Here is a 17,146-nt window from a genome sequence, read left to right as displayed (position 1 = left end):
TATAATATACATTGTTAAATTTATAATTTTCATCAATTAAAGTAAATATTAATTTAATTTATTTGTTCTTGTGCTTCTACTAATAATGATATTTTATATATACATACTACTTTTTACAAGCAATAACTACGATTTTTACGATACATTAGGCAACACTACCATCAACAATTAATCATCTTGTTTTGCTCATACATTTTTGGAGAAAAAAAAACAATTGATGCCTTTTAGATTTTAGTAATGTAATATATTGAAGCACAACGGACGGCGTAATTGCATATATTTCGGAAAGAAAGAAAATATATAAATTTAAAAAGCGATTACATCCGACATATGGTTTATTTAAATTAAAAAAGAAATATGTATCAAGAATATATGAATCAATTGCAGGCGACAATATCGCCACTTACATCAGATGAACTTAAGGATTTAATGAATGATGATGACAAATTAGATGAAAAAGTTGATGAAGTTCTTGAAATCTTGAAAGCACAAAAAGATAGTTTACTAACTGAAAACAGAGTGAAAGCTGAAGGAAATATTGAAAAAGAACCAAAAATTATCGAATTACGTGGTAAAGTAAGTGAATTATCAGAAGAAGCAAAAACCTTTTGTGAGTCAGTACAAGAAAAATTGTCACAAATCAAAGAAAAATCTGGAAATGTTAGTCAGGAAACAGCATTAGCATTACTACAAACAGCAGCAGCTGAAAGTGAAGAAGATTCAGAAGCTATAGTAAAAAAATTTACAGACAATGAAGTGAATGTTGATGCATTCCTTGAGAGTTTCTTGGGTGCACGCAAGCAAATGCATTTACGCAAGTTAAAAGCGGAAAAAATGCAAGAGTTGATGCGCAGACATGCACAGGGGGGTGCACAGCGAGGTTCTGCGAGTGGAATGCCAACATATAATAATATGCCAGGAAGTGGATTTTATCCAAGCAATAATTTACCATATCCAGTAGGACCAATGATGCCAATGCCACCGCGTCCATTTTAACATAAAGGGAGTCAAAAAAACAGTTACAAATTATAATACGCCGTTACGAGAAATCTTGAAGTTGTTTACTTTAATTTATAAAATTAGAAACAAAAATCTCTCCAATATATAATTTGGTAGCAAAAATCGTTGGAAATTATTTACTATTTATTTATATCGGAAATTAATAATATAAAAGAAAATCAAAAATATAGTTTGCAATAAAATGTTTTAAATGTTTAAAAAATTGTATGAATAATTGTTAATACTAATTGAATCTAGGGATAGGAATAAACGGGGTACCAGCTCCCATCGGAGCACTGCGATCATGGTTGATCTTTTGTGCTGCAACGGACGCTAAACTTACCATAACTGTAGGGATGAACCAGCTCTTTACCCTGACAGTTACCTGGAATGTCGCGCTAGTAGTGACTTCTCACGGTTGAAACCCATTTATCAATCAGAGACCTAGTGGTAGACCAATTTAATTCTCAATATGAATGGCAGATCCTGACCTCGCAAGATTGTCGGCAGACTCATTACCATTGATTCCTGTGTGACAAAGCATCGAGCAAAGCATCACTTTGTTTTTACTTGCCAGCTGTCGCTGCGTGTCATAGCAATCTAATAGAACTTTTTTGGGAAACGTTCATTAGTAATAGAATCTAACATTAAGTATAATTTTTAATTTAAGGGATGATTCTTTATTCATAGAATTGTACATATGGATTTCTATCACTGCAGTAATTGTAAAAGCATTTCAATGGATTAAATGCATCCATTTCGTTTACAAGTAATGCAGCACTGCATGGAAGGCAAAAATATTTATCTTCCTAACATACATTATCGTTAATTCACTATTGATAATATAGTAATTTATATTATTTAGTCTAATTTATAACTCAGGTTTATAGGATATATAAAAAAGTTCACGTTTAATATCAATATGTATAGTCTCAATATTTTATTTCACAATTTTTGTTTTCTGTTTTAAAATTCGTGGTTGGAGTTATTAAACGAAATTTTGGTCAAACGAAAACGTCTTTATATATCATAGCTACATTAAAAAAAGCACGTAATATTAATAAGACTGGATGTTGAACTATACTATTATTGAATAAAGTATTTTTATTTCGGGCATACAATAGTTCAATATGTTAGAATATACAATAGTTGTATTGTATATACAATTGTATTGCATACAATAGTTCTAAAGTATTATATATAGAACTATTATATCTTACATTATCTTAATAACTTAACATAAACACTAGGTCTTTTTTAATGATACTTGATGAACTCTCTTCTAACTTTCTCGAAAACCGCATATTGTTTATATCCGTGTGTAGTATGTTTCTCAATATAATCAATGGATACTTTTGTATAACTGTAACATTTTTACTATTTTTTAAAAAGTAAGAATTTAAACAGAAAAGATATGCCTTTCTACTGTTGGCAGATTTGTTATAGATTGTTATTATAGATTTCTTCTATAAGATGAAGTTAAAAATACAAAGATCTTGAGGTATTGTAAATCTACTGTTCACAAAATAATTAAATTATTTTAAAATATTATTGTGTTAGTAAATTAATTATATTATTTATTTATAAATTACTACAAGAACTACAATCACTTAGAGTTTGTTTACAAATGTCGATGAATGTGGAATGCGCAAGCCAAATATCAACTGTTGAAGTAATGTAGAACATAATACCTCTACAACTTGTAGGGAAAGAATTTTTCAATATTTTTGAAATTATATCCGTATAGACCTTGTTAAGGATCACTTTACATTTCTTATCGTTTCATTTTTTCTCTAAATAAACTTATAAATACCATGGATTATCGAGCTCATATTTAAATAATTATAATATTAAAAATATACTTATAATGACATATATATATTATACAAATACTACATATTTAAAAATGCCAAAAGTTATCAATGTTAAAAAAATTTATTCATAATTTGTTTAAAATTATATTTCTAATATATATAATAAAATTGTTAAAATAAATAAATCTAAGCCTTTCGCTATGGTTAACATAATGTCTTCAATAAATTGTAATTGTTTTTCGTAATTATTAAATATTAAAAAAAAATAGAGATGAATGCATAAATTAAATACAGATACACAATGAACATGTTGAACTTATAGTACGCGATTTTCATTGCATCAAAAATAATATTGTTAAGTGTTCGTGGGGGTTAGTCTTATTAATTGCAATTATATATTATTTCAATTTAAATTTTAAATCAAATCAATATTTAACATTTTTAGCTTTGCTAATTACTTTTAAAAATATTCACTCAGCTTTATGTAGTCTAAATAAAAGAAGGATCGCAGCGACAAAAATTTCTTAATAAAATTGCAAATGATAGCAAAATAAGGACATCATGATGATCCGAATTCATTCATCCATTTCTCATATTTTTCTAAGTCTGATTTTGAGACGCTCTTGTTACAGCGACTCATGGCTTCTGTAAAATCTTGATTTGATACAGGTAAGTCGACTTCTTCAGTTGCCAGTTGACGTATTTGTTCCGGCGTAAGGCCAGCAATTTTGCGACGCATAGACATCATGCTAGCATCCCTAAAAAAAAAATTATTTTAACTTAGTATATATCTTTGACATTTTTCTCAACATATATGGTAATAGAGAATTGTAAATACTCTGCAAAGAGATAACTGGGTATAAACACTAAATAGTGAACTAATTCAATTAAAAAAGGAAAAAAAGCAGATTCAATTATACTTAATTCATATATTTTTAATGTGTGAGCTAAAATTTTAGCACTGTCTTAACTTTATGACGTCAATTTTACCATACCACACAGGAACCAAGTTGTCCTTTGGTTTCTCCTGCTGGTTCCATTCAGGACTTACGACAGTTTATAACAGTTTACAAGATTAACATTAACAAGATATAATATTCTCGGTTTTGTTAATCTAATATAATAAAAATTAAATAAAAATATGCATATATTTGTAAGATATATCCAGATATTAACCCAAAAATGTAATAAGTTTAGGCCAGGTTTTGGAATATTGCATTTTGATAACTATAATGAAATGTGCCTCAGCTGTTTGTCAGGTCATCTTGTGTTACAATTTCAACAATATGGGTGTGTGTGTAAGGTGACAGAATGTCTCCTAAGGTTAGATATGAGAATTCTATTCATTCAAATTTATTGTGACAATTCGGCTCTGACGTGGCCCCAGATAATAATATTAGAGCGAAACTCTTTATCTTTAACGAGAGATTGGGTGTTTTCTATTCAACTGTTAACACACAAAAAAGACTTCTGTTATTATTATCAAGATCCGTATAAGAAAGAGCAAACGAAACTTGGTCGTGTTCAGGACGTAGGACTGGTCGCTCTTAAAACCGTCTACTATACTCACTGCATTTTGTACCATAAGTCAGAAAGGTCAGAAACACAGAAAGCTATCTATTCTACAAGAAATATCAACTCGACTACTATAAATAAACTGCCAAAAATAAATCTTATTGCACTTTGCCTATACTTGTCTACTACTGCCTTAAGTTGAGAGTTAATTAAAGTTATTCGTATCTTACCTGCATACGTTAGTTATGTCGGCACCGGAATAACCATCCAATTTTTTGGCAATCTCTGATAAATCTACACTTTCATCAACTTTCACTTCACGCAAATTTATTTTTAACAAAGCTTCTCGACCCTCATCTGTTGGCAGTGGTATATAAATACGTTTTTCTAAACGTCGACGTAGTGCTTCATCTATATCCCACGGAAAGTTTGTTGCTGCTAAGACCATTACAACTTTAGTGGCCTCTTCACTGCCCACACCATCCATTTGCACCAACAATTCTGATTTAACTCGACGTGATGCTTCATGTTCAGATTCTGACCCACGTCGCGAACATAATGAATCAATTTCATCTATAAATATGGTGCTCGGTGCATAAAAGCGTGCCATCTCGAAAAGAAGTCGTACCATTTTTTCTGATTCGCCACGATATTTCGAAGTTAGAGTTGATGAAGAAACATTGAAGAAAGTTGTACCACATTCAGTAGCAACCGCTTTAGCCAACATTGTTTTACCAGTACCAGGAGGACCAACCATTAATACACCTTTCCAAGGTCGGCGTATGCCCTACAAATACATTTACATAATATTATTTTTAATAAAAGAAACAATTACAGATCGTTTAATAAATTGAGATAAAAAACCAGGTATTAGAAAAATTTTTATCAGATATATAGTTAATATATTAGGGAGCTTAATAGTTCTAATAAATAAAGGACTATATTGGTAAAACCTATAAGGGATAAGGTTTAATATTATTTCGGCAAAAGTTTTTTAAAAGATTAATGATTGTAATTAATACATTTTAAAAACTTAAATAATAAAATTTGACACTGATTTACATATAAACATTATAAAAAATTTAGAATTGAAAACAACTGGTTTTTATTGTTGTATCGCAAATTGAAGTGTTGACTCATACATCATTTGAAAGTATAAAAAAGCAAAACACCCGGAATAAAAAATTAATTATGTCAGATAACAAAAATAAAACAAAATACCGAAACGCAAATTAAATAGAAGTTATTGATTGATAATGAGTACATACGAAAGTAGCATAACAATGTCGTCTTTATCTATGTATAAGAAAAAGACTTGTGCAAATTATGGTTAATAATTTCCTGGTTGCGTTAATAATGATATCATGTTATTTTATAATATTTGTTGAGAATATTTTTATAACAAATACTATAAATAATGTAAACGTTTAACGAGATTATACATGCGGGATCTATTCAATACGATTTCGTAATAAAAGGTTTACAAGATTTATGTACTTTTCTATAAAATTGTTTTTTGTTATTTATTATCAATGGTAATTAATATAATTCCAATAAATAATAATTCCATTCTTAAAGTATTATATGTCATTGCTAATAATCCGAAACTTTTTTATTTATGCACCGTAGCAACTATTAAGAAAATATGTGTAAAATCTTCGTTTTTATATTTTGGAGTTGTTTAAAATAATCCAAGTCGTTTGATAATACTGCACTTATAGACTATTAGTCTATAAGACTATTAGTCTATTAGACTATAGCAATGATCTCTTCACCTTGCTAATTAATAAAACTCTAAAAATTTTCAATGTTAATAAACTTTTATTCAACTTTTTACAGAGAGAAAAATCGAAACGTTCTCATCAATCAAAACAAAAAACTTAAAAATATTTGAAATTGAATTTTACTTTTTAAATTCAATAAATGCACAGCCAACTGGGTCGCCACAGTAAAATAGATTCCATGTGTTACTTCAAGCGATTTTTATTTTACATTAAAATCACTTTAAACTTCTGTTTCACAGAAGACAAGACTGATGCGTCTTTATGACGAAAAAAAGCTATTTAAAAGTTAGACGGATTCGAATAGCAAAAAAAAAACAAGAACAAAAATTTAGTTAATTTATTGAAATCTGACTGATCTTACAACGCTGTTTCGAGTATTGTCATGTACTCATCATTAGTGTTGTTAGGAAATATTCGACTTTCTTTTTAATAAGTCTATAGTCCGTTTATAAATTGTTTGAACTGCAAGTGTTAGACTTAGTGCTCATGCTTGTCAAATTAGCCAAAGCTGCACAAATTTTCAATGCTCAAGTTGTTACTTTTTTACTTTTCACTAACTATGACACTAACTATTACTTTCGTTAATTGAATTTATGGCTGACCATACAGCTGTTTCGAATATGGACAAATACCCATCATCAGTGGTCTGGGAAATATTTTCTGTGCTTAATTATTCGTAAATAATTTTTTAGACTGCAAGTACCAGGAATTGAACTCATGCCATGCCAAATATGAAGCTCAGAGTCAGCGTTCATTAGCCAACTGAACCAAAGCCGTACTTGACTTGTATGTTTGCACATTCTGAAATGTATTCCAAAAATCAATCCGTAATTATAACAGATAGGTTCTTCTATTATAGCATAGCATTAGTAGGTTAGATTAGGTTATAACGAGATCCTAAGGATCCACTTACATCTGTTAGTCTGTTCTGCAATGTAAAAGATGATTTTTTCGATAGTTTAGAAACAATTACGAAATTTATATAAAGCCTAATATGAATTTTAACGTAATGTGTCTTCTCGCAGCTGACTAACATATTCTAAAAAGTATCAAAACAAGTAACAAAACAAATGTAACAATTTTCCCTCGATGAGATATGTAGTAGATATTTCAAATTTTTTACTATTTTTATATTTATTTATTTGGTCTCGGCTCAATAAAGGACTTGCCAAATCCATTTTCACATTTTCTTCTTACATGTCTTCTTACTTGTGGATTTTACGTAAATAAGACTTACATTTATAAGCCACAGCATGCTAAACCAAAATAACAATTAATATATTGAATTTATTTAACTTATTCTAGGTTCATTGTCTCGGCTTAATGTTTTTCCAAACATTGTTTGAACTTCAAAGCCAGATCACAACTTTCATCTATAATTTTCGTTCTTAACAGTATCTACTAATCCTCATCTTCTATATCGTACTCTTTTTATTTATTCTGTTCTAAATTGAAAGCAAATTGTTATTGTGTTTGTTAACTTTTATGACACCTGTTAAGATAATATGTGGACAATACTAGCAAAAGTGACTATCGTTAAGTTTTTCACGTCATATTTTATTTTAGATGATATACTAGGCCTAAATTTGCCTCATTCTATTTAATAAACACCAACCTTAAAGTAATCGGGCATCAACATAGGTAACACTACAGCTTCTTCTAGCAGACGTTTCGCATCATGTAAATCAGCAATGTCATTCCAGCGAACTTTCGGATTTCGTTGTAAAATATCACGTTCTAAAAAATGAATATGATAAAATCAATTAAATTTGATTAAATTACAAAAAGTGTTTACAAAACACTGAGTCAGTATTGTTAAATTTAAGATTTCTCTATAATAATAATTCGAATTTTGATAAGCTGTAATTTGTAATTTTATCTATTATTCTCTACTGTGTTATCACTTGCGACAATCATTCACTATCTACATATCAACAGCTTACCTAAGATATCTACTAATTCCGCTTCAATATGATTATTTGGTTGGAATTTTTTTTCTTCTTTTTCGTCATTATCTGCTGATTCATCTTCACGAGTTTCTTCAGGCTTTGTATTTCCATCATTAGCGATTGTACTTGTTGGACTTCCCACAGAATTAGTACTTGTATTTACTTTTCGATTTGATGCTGCAACTGCACGTCCATTACTTTGCGCTGTTGCATTGCCACGTGTTGATGTCCCACTGGTAGTTTTGTTGGCTTTGTTTGGACCATTATTACCTGAGTTGCCATTTGTACGTTGTGGTATTGTGCTCTTAATAGCAGGTTTTTTAAAAACAAAATTACGATTACGATTATTTATGCCAGGCCTACAAAATATGTTGTGCAGAAAATTTTTTTTATTGTATAGTTTGCTCTCTTAATACTTAAATCATACTTTTCTGGTTTTGGTGGACCCCACACATCTGGATCTTTAGGTGGCGGTGTCCATATGTCAGGATCAGGACGGAACCATGAGGCTGGATCTTTTGTTTCATCTTCGCGTATTTGCGCTTTTAACTTATGCGCGAATTGTGTATTCTGTAGATCTAATGTCATTTCTGATAGTGTGTTCTGTATGGCTTTTAATTGTGAATATTCTTTGTTAATTTGTTGTTTTATCTACAACAATAAATATTAGAATAAATTAATGAGAGAAATTATACACATTATACCATATTCCATTTGCCCTTACGCATCGGATCTGTTATGGAATTAACCATACGGGATAGCATCCCCTGTAATCCCTCATAATATATTGATGCGGAGTCATAATTACCAGTCAGCGCCATATCTCTAGCCATTTTTGCATTCTCGCATATTTCCGCAATTGTAGTTTTGGCCATTACGGTCATTCCTACACAAGATTTCGTCTTTTGCTTCCCACCTCGCAATAGCTAATACGACACAATAAATTCATTTTATAAATAATAGCATAAGAAAGCAAACAGCAAGACGCACAAGCAGCAGTATAACAATACGTTATTGCTTAATAATTTCTTCACAAACATTGTCAATATGAAAATATGAAAACAATACCATTAAAAATAAAAAGAACCATTGAAAAAGTATGAAAAAAAACTCAAAATGGAAAGTGACACTCCGTTAATGATGCTCCATGATAATATTTAATTTCTTTTTTTAATTACTTAATTAAACTGGTTTACATTGTAATTCAACTTATTGTATTCACTTGTTAAACTCTACAATGGCTTAAAGGTAAGTTATTATATTATTGTATATTAATTAAATTTTATTTTGATGACTACTCTTATGTGCCATTTATGGGCAAACAAATGACCTTGCTTAGCCGTGCTACAGTCTTCAACCTTAACTCAAATGTGGCTAAAATTAATATTTCCTATTATCGTTGTCTTTTTAAACTGCTGCTTCTGCTACTTGTTAGAAATTTGCCGTCATTTAGGGAAAAAATGTGAGAAATATACGCAATCTTTTTTTTTCTTGACGCCCATTCATATATACGTACGGTTATTGACATTAGTATGCTATTTCCTTAACTTAATTGCAATACAAAATATATTCAAATAATATTTTCTACACTTTAATATATAAACAACACTTTTTATTTAATGTTAGTCAAGTTTTTAATTTATTTTAAAAAGAAAATAACTGCATTTGTAATGCTTTTTCTACTTCTTTATATTTTAATCATTTGTTCTGCTTTGATACAAAGAATTACGATGAAAATAAAATAAATTGACAACTGCTCAGTGTTGGGAAATGTCACAACTTGTTGTGAGACTTTCATATATCTACGTTTTGAATGGAATAATTTGTGATACCGTTTTTCATACTGCGCTAATACTTACAATTGTCGAAGCTTATTAACACGCTTTTGTACGGATTTTGTCGACAAATGATTATTGCTGTACATTTCTCTAGTTACGTTTATGAAATTAAGATTTGGTCGTTTCTATTGGTATAAGCTGATTTATGCATGTAATATAGCTTATAGCTTGTTTGTTTACATTTTACATATGTTTTATATGATAAATTATATTTCAAATTATTACTTTTTTGCCTTGTATTAGTTGATTTCTTTATAATGATTTCGTTTTTATAAAAGAGTTTTTTTAGATAAATTATCGTTATTAGCGGTCTTAATGAGCAAAACTGTCTAAATGAGACAAGTGATAACATCGTATTAGTGTAAACACACTGTTATTTTTATTTTAACTTGTATTATGTTTAAACTATCATCGTTAAATCATGTTTGGGCTTAACTTGATGAACATGTATAGTTTGCAATAAAAAATTTAGATAAGCACGTTCTTATTTTTAAGTTTGTTGAATTAAAATTTAATATGAAATTTACAAGTGTAAATTTTGAAAAAACATACATATTAAATAGAGCTGCGAATCAAACTGCAAAAATCAAACGATTGAAAAAAAAATTAACCAGTGATTAGGTATTTTCATCCTAAAGGTAGCTTGGTATTTCAAACTGTTTTCTGATAAAAGGAATAAAGAAAAAAGTATGATTATACATTTGTAATTTTGCATAAAGACACGTATTAACATTTATTTGGCACGAAAAATGGACACAGGTAAGATTAGGTTATACCGGCGATCCGGTTCAGGTATAGTCGGTTTTGGCTTTAAACGATAAGAATTAGTTTTTATTTACCTATTTATTTACAGAAACCGGCGACATCGATTTTATATTTGAAAATAATAACTCGAATTAATATATTTAAAAAAATTGTTTGAACAATACAATTCTCTTCAGAGCTTGAGTTTGAATAACTGTTTTCACAAATATTTAAATTATATATGATTATTTTGTTTAACTTTTTATGCTTGGGGATTTTCAGTTTTACCGGACTGTGTAACTGCCCGGCTCTCTCTAGAACTCCACAAAAATACTTAGGGCCTGTCAGTTTTACCGGACTGGATCACATACCTGAGATTTCTGTTGAAATCCTAATAAAATTCGCTTATAAAACGCGCATCCTAAGTGATGCACACAATCGCTTAAAATAAGACTGATCTGGTATCACAATGGACCTTAATGGTCTAGGCGTGACCTAGGTCTGCCACCATAACCTAATACCTTTAGTTAACTTTTTACAAATTTATTCATCGATTTAGAAATTTTTGTTTATATATATGTATTTATTATAAGACACAATAACCTAAAATTAAAAGTAAGAGGGCGAACGTTCAATTAATTTTAAAAATGATTCTCTTGAATTTTCGAATGGTTCTATATTTAATATATATGTATTAACGGTACTTATGCTGCATGAAATATCATATAGTTACTTTTAAATCAAACCTGACTTTAAAAAACATTCTGTACTATAAAAGCAAAAAAGTGTTCACGGTCTTAAAATTGTAATATGCTAAACTCTGAAGTTTATCTGGAAAATTTGATATATATAATACTTTAATACTTTAAAAAATGATTATGAAGAACATTGATGATTTTTGCAGGAAAGCTGTATAACAATTTCCATTAATAAAAGAAAATATAACACTAATTCCGAACACTTTATAAGCATGCTAAAGGAATTTGACAGGTCGGTTACATTAAATTTGTAAATAGGTTTTTCTTAGCAAATTTCTTTGTCTCTTATTTAAAAAGATATATTTAGAAAGTAATTAAATACATGTTATTTTATAGAAATTAGTTAATATATATTTATATTTTAAGTAATAAATAAAATGAGTAATAATTTACATACTACGTTAAAAAACGCATTTATAAATAAAGAAGATGTTACAAATATAGCAAAAGGTAAATAATTATTAATTAACACTAAAATCTTGTACTTGAATATATATTTTTTTGTAGATATAAGCAATGGAAAATATGACATATCAGTTATTGTAGAGAATTTAGGCGCCGAATTAACGTCAACAAATGTCGACGAACGAGTTAAAGGCACACAACTCTTATCTGATATACTAGCCGAACTACCTCGAGATTATCTCACCGAAGCGCAACTAGAATTTCTTATTACATTCTTTGTCGACCGAATTAAAGATCATCACAATGTACAGCCAGCCGTAATAGCTGGTTTCGATGTCTTAGCTAGAATGAAAAATATACCACCAGAAAAAGTGCCTGTAATCCTGCGAAGCCTTTTTCAAGATGTAGTTTGCCAGTCTCAAATGCGAAATGAACGTACAAAAATCTTTAGGATCTTAGAATATCTATCAAAAAGACATCTCGCCAGTAGGTCGTAAATTTTATAAATTTATTATTGTTTACCTAGCATATTGTTTACATTTATTAATAGTATTAAAATCAATGTCTGGCGATTTTATATATGGATTAATCAATTGCATAGAAGGCGAGAGAGATCCTCGAAATTTAAATTATATATTTTCTTTTATGGCTGAGATTTTACAAGCATACAATTTATTGCATTTAGCTGAAGAAATGTTTGAAGTTTTCGCCTGTTATTTTCCTGTCGATTTTAATCCATCTAAAAACGATGAAGAAGAGACTATCACACGTGATACACTTGCAGAAAAGTTATCAGATTGTCTTGTTGCCAATCCTGAATTTGTTGAATGGACAATTGCGCTGATTTTAGAAAAGCTGGACACCGATTTAATTGTAGCAAAAACGGACTCACTGGACTTATTAGTACGATATAGAAATTTTAAACTTGAATATAAATTATGTGCCGAATTCGACAATTCATATATAAATAGAATATTATGCACATAATTTATATAGTCGTTATTATCATATTTAATTTTAAATTAACTTATACTGTTTTTCTAGTTTAAGGCAGCACATACCTTTGAACCAAATTTAATTGAAACTCACTTTGAAGATATATGGAATGGATTGAAAACGGTTATTTTTCCTGATACCGATAACAGAGATATTTTACAACGTGCTTTTAAAGCGTTGCGTGAATTATTAAGTCGAGCTAAAAGTCTACCTGATGTCAGTAAGCACTATCAAACATTTATTTTGGGTATTATATTACCACATTTGAATGATATAAATCAACGACTATTTGAACCTGCAAAGAATATTGGCCTTATATGCATTTCAACAGAACCTAAATTGGCAGCTACAAAAATCTTAAATTGTTTATTAATAAAATTAAATGAAATTGGCGCTTGTAAAACGGCTCTGAAGTCTAATTATCATGAAGAGCGAATTAAAATTTATAATATTGTTTCTGAAATTTTCGCCACAGCTGAATGTGTTTCATTAAACGATATTGATGGCGATGTGTGCAAGCAAATACATTCGAATGTTATTGCAATACTATGTAAAAAAGAAGTAATAACGACTCCGCAAAAAGAAGAATTGAAATATGCTGCTTTAGATATTCTAAAGAAATCCGTGCCAATTATAACTGAAGAAAATCGTGTGTTGGTATACAAAGCTCTATTTGAGTTTATAATGGATGAAGAAATCAATTTGGAATTTACATGCTTGATCGAACAAATGGGTGCTTTATATCCTATAGAATTACAGTCGAATGTGATTGAAATTTGCATACGAAAATTCACAACATTTTCCGCTTTTGTTAAGAATAAAGTCTACACTAATCTAGTACCTTTAGTAAAGCAAATAGCCTTCACACAATCTATTTTAGAACTAATAATGGAGAATGTGTTCAAAAAAGAATTAAATACTACTGAACGTTTATTGGCATTGAAGGCTTTAAGTATATTATTAACAACCGATGATCCGCGGTTTGTAGAGGAATTACAACAAAATAATGACTTAATTGCAAAATTAGTAGAACTACGGCTTGACGTTAAAATAAATTTGGAAGTTTTGCAACAAATATCACTGGCAATTAGCTTAATAATAAAATGCTTGAATGTGGCAGAACAATATATGATTGTTACGATGCACCTATCCAAATTGGATTTGCAGCTGGCAACCGATTTGTACGTTGCTAATGGTTTACTTAGTTTTTTGCATAAAGATATCAGTTTAGACGATCATTTTGAAAAATTAATAGAAGATTTGACTAAATTATCGCTGGAAAGTAATAATTCCAAATTACGAGAAGTCTCTCATTTTCTGCTTTGTGGTTTGTCTAATAAAACTGACTATGAGCGTTCGAACCATAACCGTAACGTTATACGAAAAATGATTGCTAAATTAAAGGGCTACATTAAACATGACAATAAAAAAGCTGTAGAAGCATTAGCTTGGCTAGCCAAGGGACTTGCAGTACGCGGTGATGATGATATTGCGGATATTATTGAAGCTGTTAGTATATAAATTTATTAATATTTATTTCAAATAAATATAATTTTTCTTTTAGCTTGCGGAATTATTAGATAATCCATCTCTGGTTACTGCAGCAGCATTAGCATTCGAAATTATATCTGCTGAATGTGCGCACTTGCATTTACCAACTGTTTTATTTTTATTTAAACAAAAATTATTTCACATCGCATTTCGCGCATTAAAACCAAAACTGACTAGTTTTTGTGAACATCATATTAATGCGTTCATATATGTGTTGAAGGGTACGCCACATTCTGTACTGAAAATGAATGTCAATGAGGTAAATAATGTATATTTTTTATATTAATGTAAATAATAATATATTATATTCTGATGAAATCATTTTAATTATGTATTCGAATTATAAAAATTTGATTGTAGTAAATCAAATTTGATTAGTCAATCAAATTTAAAAAAGAGTAGATGATAGATATCAAAAGCAATATATCCAAGGGATACTAGGTTTATTAGGTGTGCAAATATGAATCCTTTGCGTAACTACAAAATTGATGATGCATAACTACATGTTATGTAGTCTGTTCAGGTCACATGAAATGATAAATTATTTTTGCTGTCAAAACATTGTTGCTCATTAATAAATGTCAGAGTTTGTTGATTTTGAAAGCAAAATATCATAAAATGAGTATTTCTATGTAAAAGTAAATAACTAAATTAATAAATTTACTTAACACCACTTATGTTGTATTAGTAAACCAATGATATTAGGAACCATGTTTATACTGGATGCAAAGAGGTTTTGGATCTAGTCTGACCGGAGCTTAAATTGATATAAAGGTGGTATTTACACAGATCAAAGACATTATATAGAGTAAAGCGATGGTGAGCACATATAATGAGAATAGTCGAGTATATAAATAATTGAAATAGTTGCAGGAATAATATAATCAGGATTAATACTGTAAAAAGAATGTTTGTTGAAGTCATTAAACCACGTAACTAGCACTGTAAAGTACGATGTTAAAAATATTTCTTATCTTTAAGAAATATTGACGAGTCTCTGGTGTAGTTCACGGACTTATAACAATGCATGCCACATATTTCATTAGATATTTAATTTCTCTCTCCTTACCTCTAAAACATGCATAGTTACATTTAGCCACACCCTAAGATGTTAAGTTAGGTTAGGTTGAAGTGGTGACATTCTGCTGAAGCCCACTTGACGCAGATCAGAAAAATTTCTAAAAGGATCACCGTGGTCAGTGTAAGAACAATTCTGAAAGGCACCACTCTCCCCCATTCAAATGAAATTAAACTTATCTGACAAGCCTATGAATTTGGCCATGTCCCTAATTTTGCAGTTTGACAGCTCTTCTAGGTTGGTAAGAAAAGTGGTCCCAAAGATTTTGAATATTCTAGTAAATGATGGACACTGATACATAAAGTGAAGTACAGTTTCCTCTTCATCTGTAGAGCCACTACCCCGATACACCTAATAGATAAATCAGAGAAAAAATAAAAAACCAAATAATTTTTTAAGAACGTAATGGATTCTTTGATTCTATTACTATTATGTTGTTTGGATCAATTATACTAGTATAATTTCAAATATTTCAACTTCAACGCGCTTTAGAAAATAATTATTGTTATTATTATTATTATTATTATTATTATTATTATTATTATTATTATTATTATTAAAAAATGGATTGTACTGTACACTGCGACCTAAAAGATATATTGTGCTCCTTTCTCGGGTTAGAGTGTTTCTCCAAGTCCGATTTCTTTAATGAAAGACAGTATAGAGCCTACCTTTTCTAGTCTAAAATCTTTATGATCCATGAAATACCCTCCTAGGTGTTTCTTCCGCTTGTGCATCAGTACAGGGCACTCCCCAAGCATATGGTATACAGTTTCTCTCTCTGCTCTACAGTATCTGCAGTCTAAGTTGGATTGAATTCCTAACTTCGATAGGTGATTATTCAATCTACAGTGACTAGTCAATAATTTATGTTATTTATAATAAAAATATATTACATCCAACAATGACTAGACAATAATAGATTAGATTAATATTAAAACTTTACTGCAAAATTTGACTTTTAATTAAAACAAATTTTTTTTTATTTTGAAAATATATTAAAAAATATTAAATGCTTTAAAAAATTATTAAAATAACTTATTATTTAAAAAACAGATCGGACCCATACTTATCAAAAGTTTGGAATCAAAAAATGTTCACACCGTAAATATAGGTTTAGATATGTGTGATAATTTTATAAAGCATCAGGACACCTATTTTCAAGCTCATTTAAGTCACCTTATGAAAACTTGTCTTAGATTAGCTACTCATCGAAGTTCAATGGTAAATCTTATGCGAATAATTTTTTTTTATTTATACATGTTGGGTATTAATAAAAATTTTTAATTATAGGAGGTTCGTATTAAGGCACTGAACATTATTTACGACATAACAAAATACCCCACATATGTGCTACTACCACTTAAATTGGATGCAGTCCTGGAATTGTATGAAACCTTGGATGATCCCAAGCGTTTAGTGCGAAATGCTGCTGTGAGAGCGAGGAATGCCTGGTTTCTTGTTGGTGCTCCAGATACTTCAGAACAATAAATGCAAACAATTCTTAAAGAGGTTTATTCAATCTTTGGATTCATTTCCATAATTTTAATATGAAACAAATATTTTGTAAATTATAACTTATGTTACGCTGTTAAATGTTTCAAAATTGTAAATAAGTGACAAGGATAAAATGCATATTTTGTATATTTTAAGCATGTTTTAAAATGACGATAAATACAATTATTTTATTTTATTAAATTCATTGTTAAATTTAC

At 29.5% G+C, this 17,146-nt stretch overlaps 3 protein-coding genes across 3 annotated transcripts; 2 read left to right on the top strand and 1 right to left on the bottom strand.

Moving 5' to 3' along the window:
* The first annotated feature begins 206 nt into the window (after positions 1-206).
* Positions 207-1,194, top strand: LOC119683804 (vacuolar protein sorting-associated protein 37B). The gene has a single exon (XM_038097668.1). It carries the CDS (start codon positions 358-360, stop codon positions 994-996), a length of 639 nt encoding a protein of 212 aa, XP_037953596.1. The 5' UTR covers positions 207-357; the 3' UTR covers positions 997-1,194.
* A 1,815-nt stretch (positions 1,195-3,009) lies between these two features.
* LOC119685819 (katanin p60 ATPase-containing subunit A-like 1) lies at positions 3,010-9,760 on the bottom strand. The gene is made up of 7 exons (XM_038100202.1): positions 9,578-9,760; positions 8,766-8,987; positions 8,489-8,712; positions 8,056-8,420; positions 7,728-7,849; positions 4,559-5,115; positions 3,010-3,571 (listed from the first exon to the last, which is right to left on the bottom strand). The coding sequence occupies exons 1-7, from the start codon at positions 9,587-9,589 to the stop codon at positions 3,373-3,375; spliced, it is 1,701 nt and encodes a 566-aa protein (XP_037956130.1). The 5' UTR covers positions 9,590-9,760; the 3' UTR covers positions 3,010-3,372.
* A 1,976-nt stretch (positions 9,761-11,736) lies between these two features.
* Positions 11,737-17,044, top strand: LOC119685818 (MMS19 nucleotide excision repair protein homolog). Its single transcript, XM_038100201.1, has 7 exons — positions 11,737-11,851; positions 11,909-12,292; positions 12,357-12,709; positions 12,851-14,311; positions 14,367-14,612; positions 16,488-16,655; positions 16,725-17,044. The coding sequence occupies exons 1-7, from the start codon at positions 11,779-11,781 to the stop codon at positions 16,920-16,922; spliced, it is 2,883 nt and encodes a 960-aa protein (XP_037956129.1). The 5' UTR covers positions 11,737-11,778; the 3' UTR covers positions 16,923-17,044.
* The last annotated feature ends 102 nt before the right edge of the window (positions 17,045-17,146 follow it).

The sequence above is a fragment of the Teleopsis dalmanni genome, chromosome 2, assembly GCF_002237135.1.
Source record: "Teleopsis dalmanni isolate 2A chromosome 2, ASM223713v2, whole genome shotgun sequence".
NCBI lineage: Eukaryota > Metazoa > Arthropoda > Insecta > Diptera > Diopsidae > Teleopsis > Teleopsis dalmanni.
This window is presented reverse-complemented; position numbering and strand designations above follow the sequence as displayed.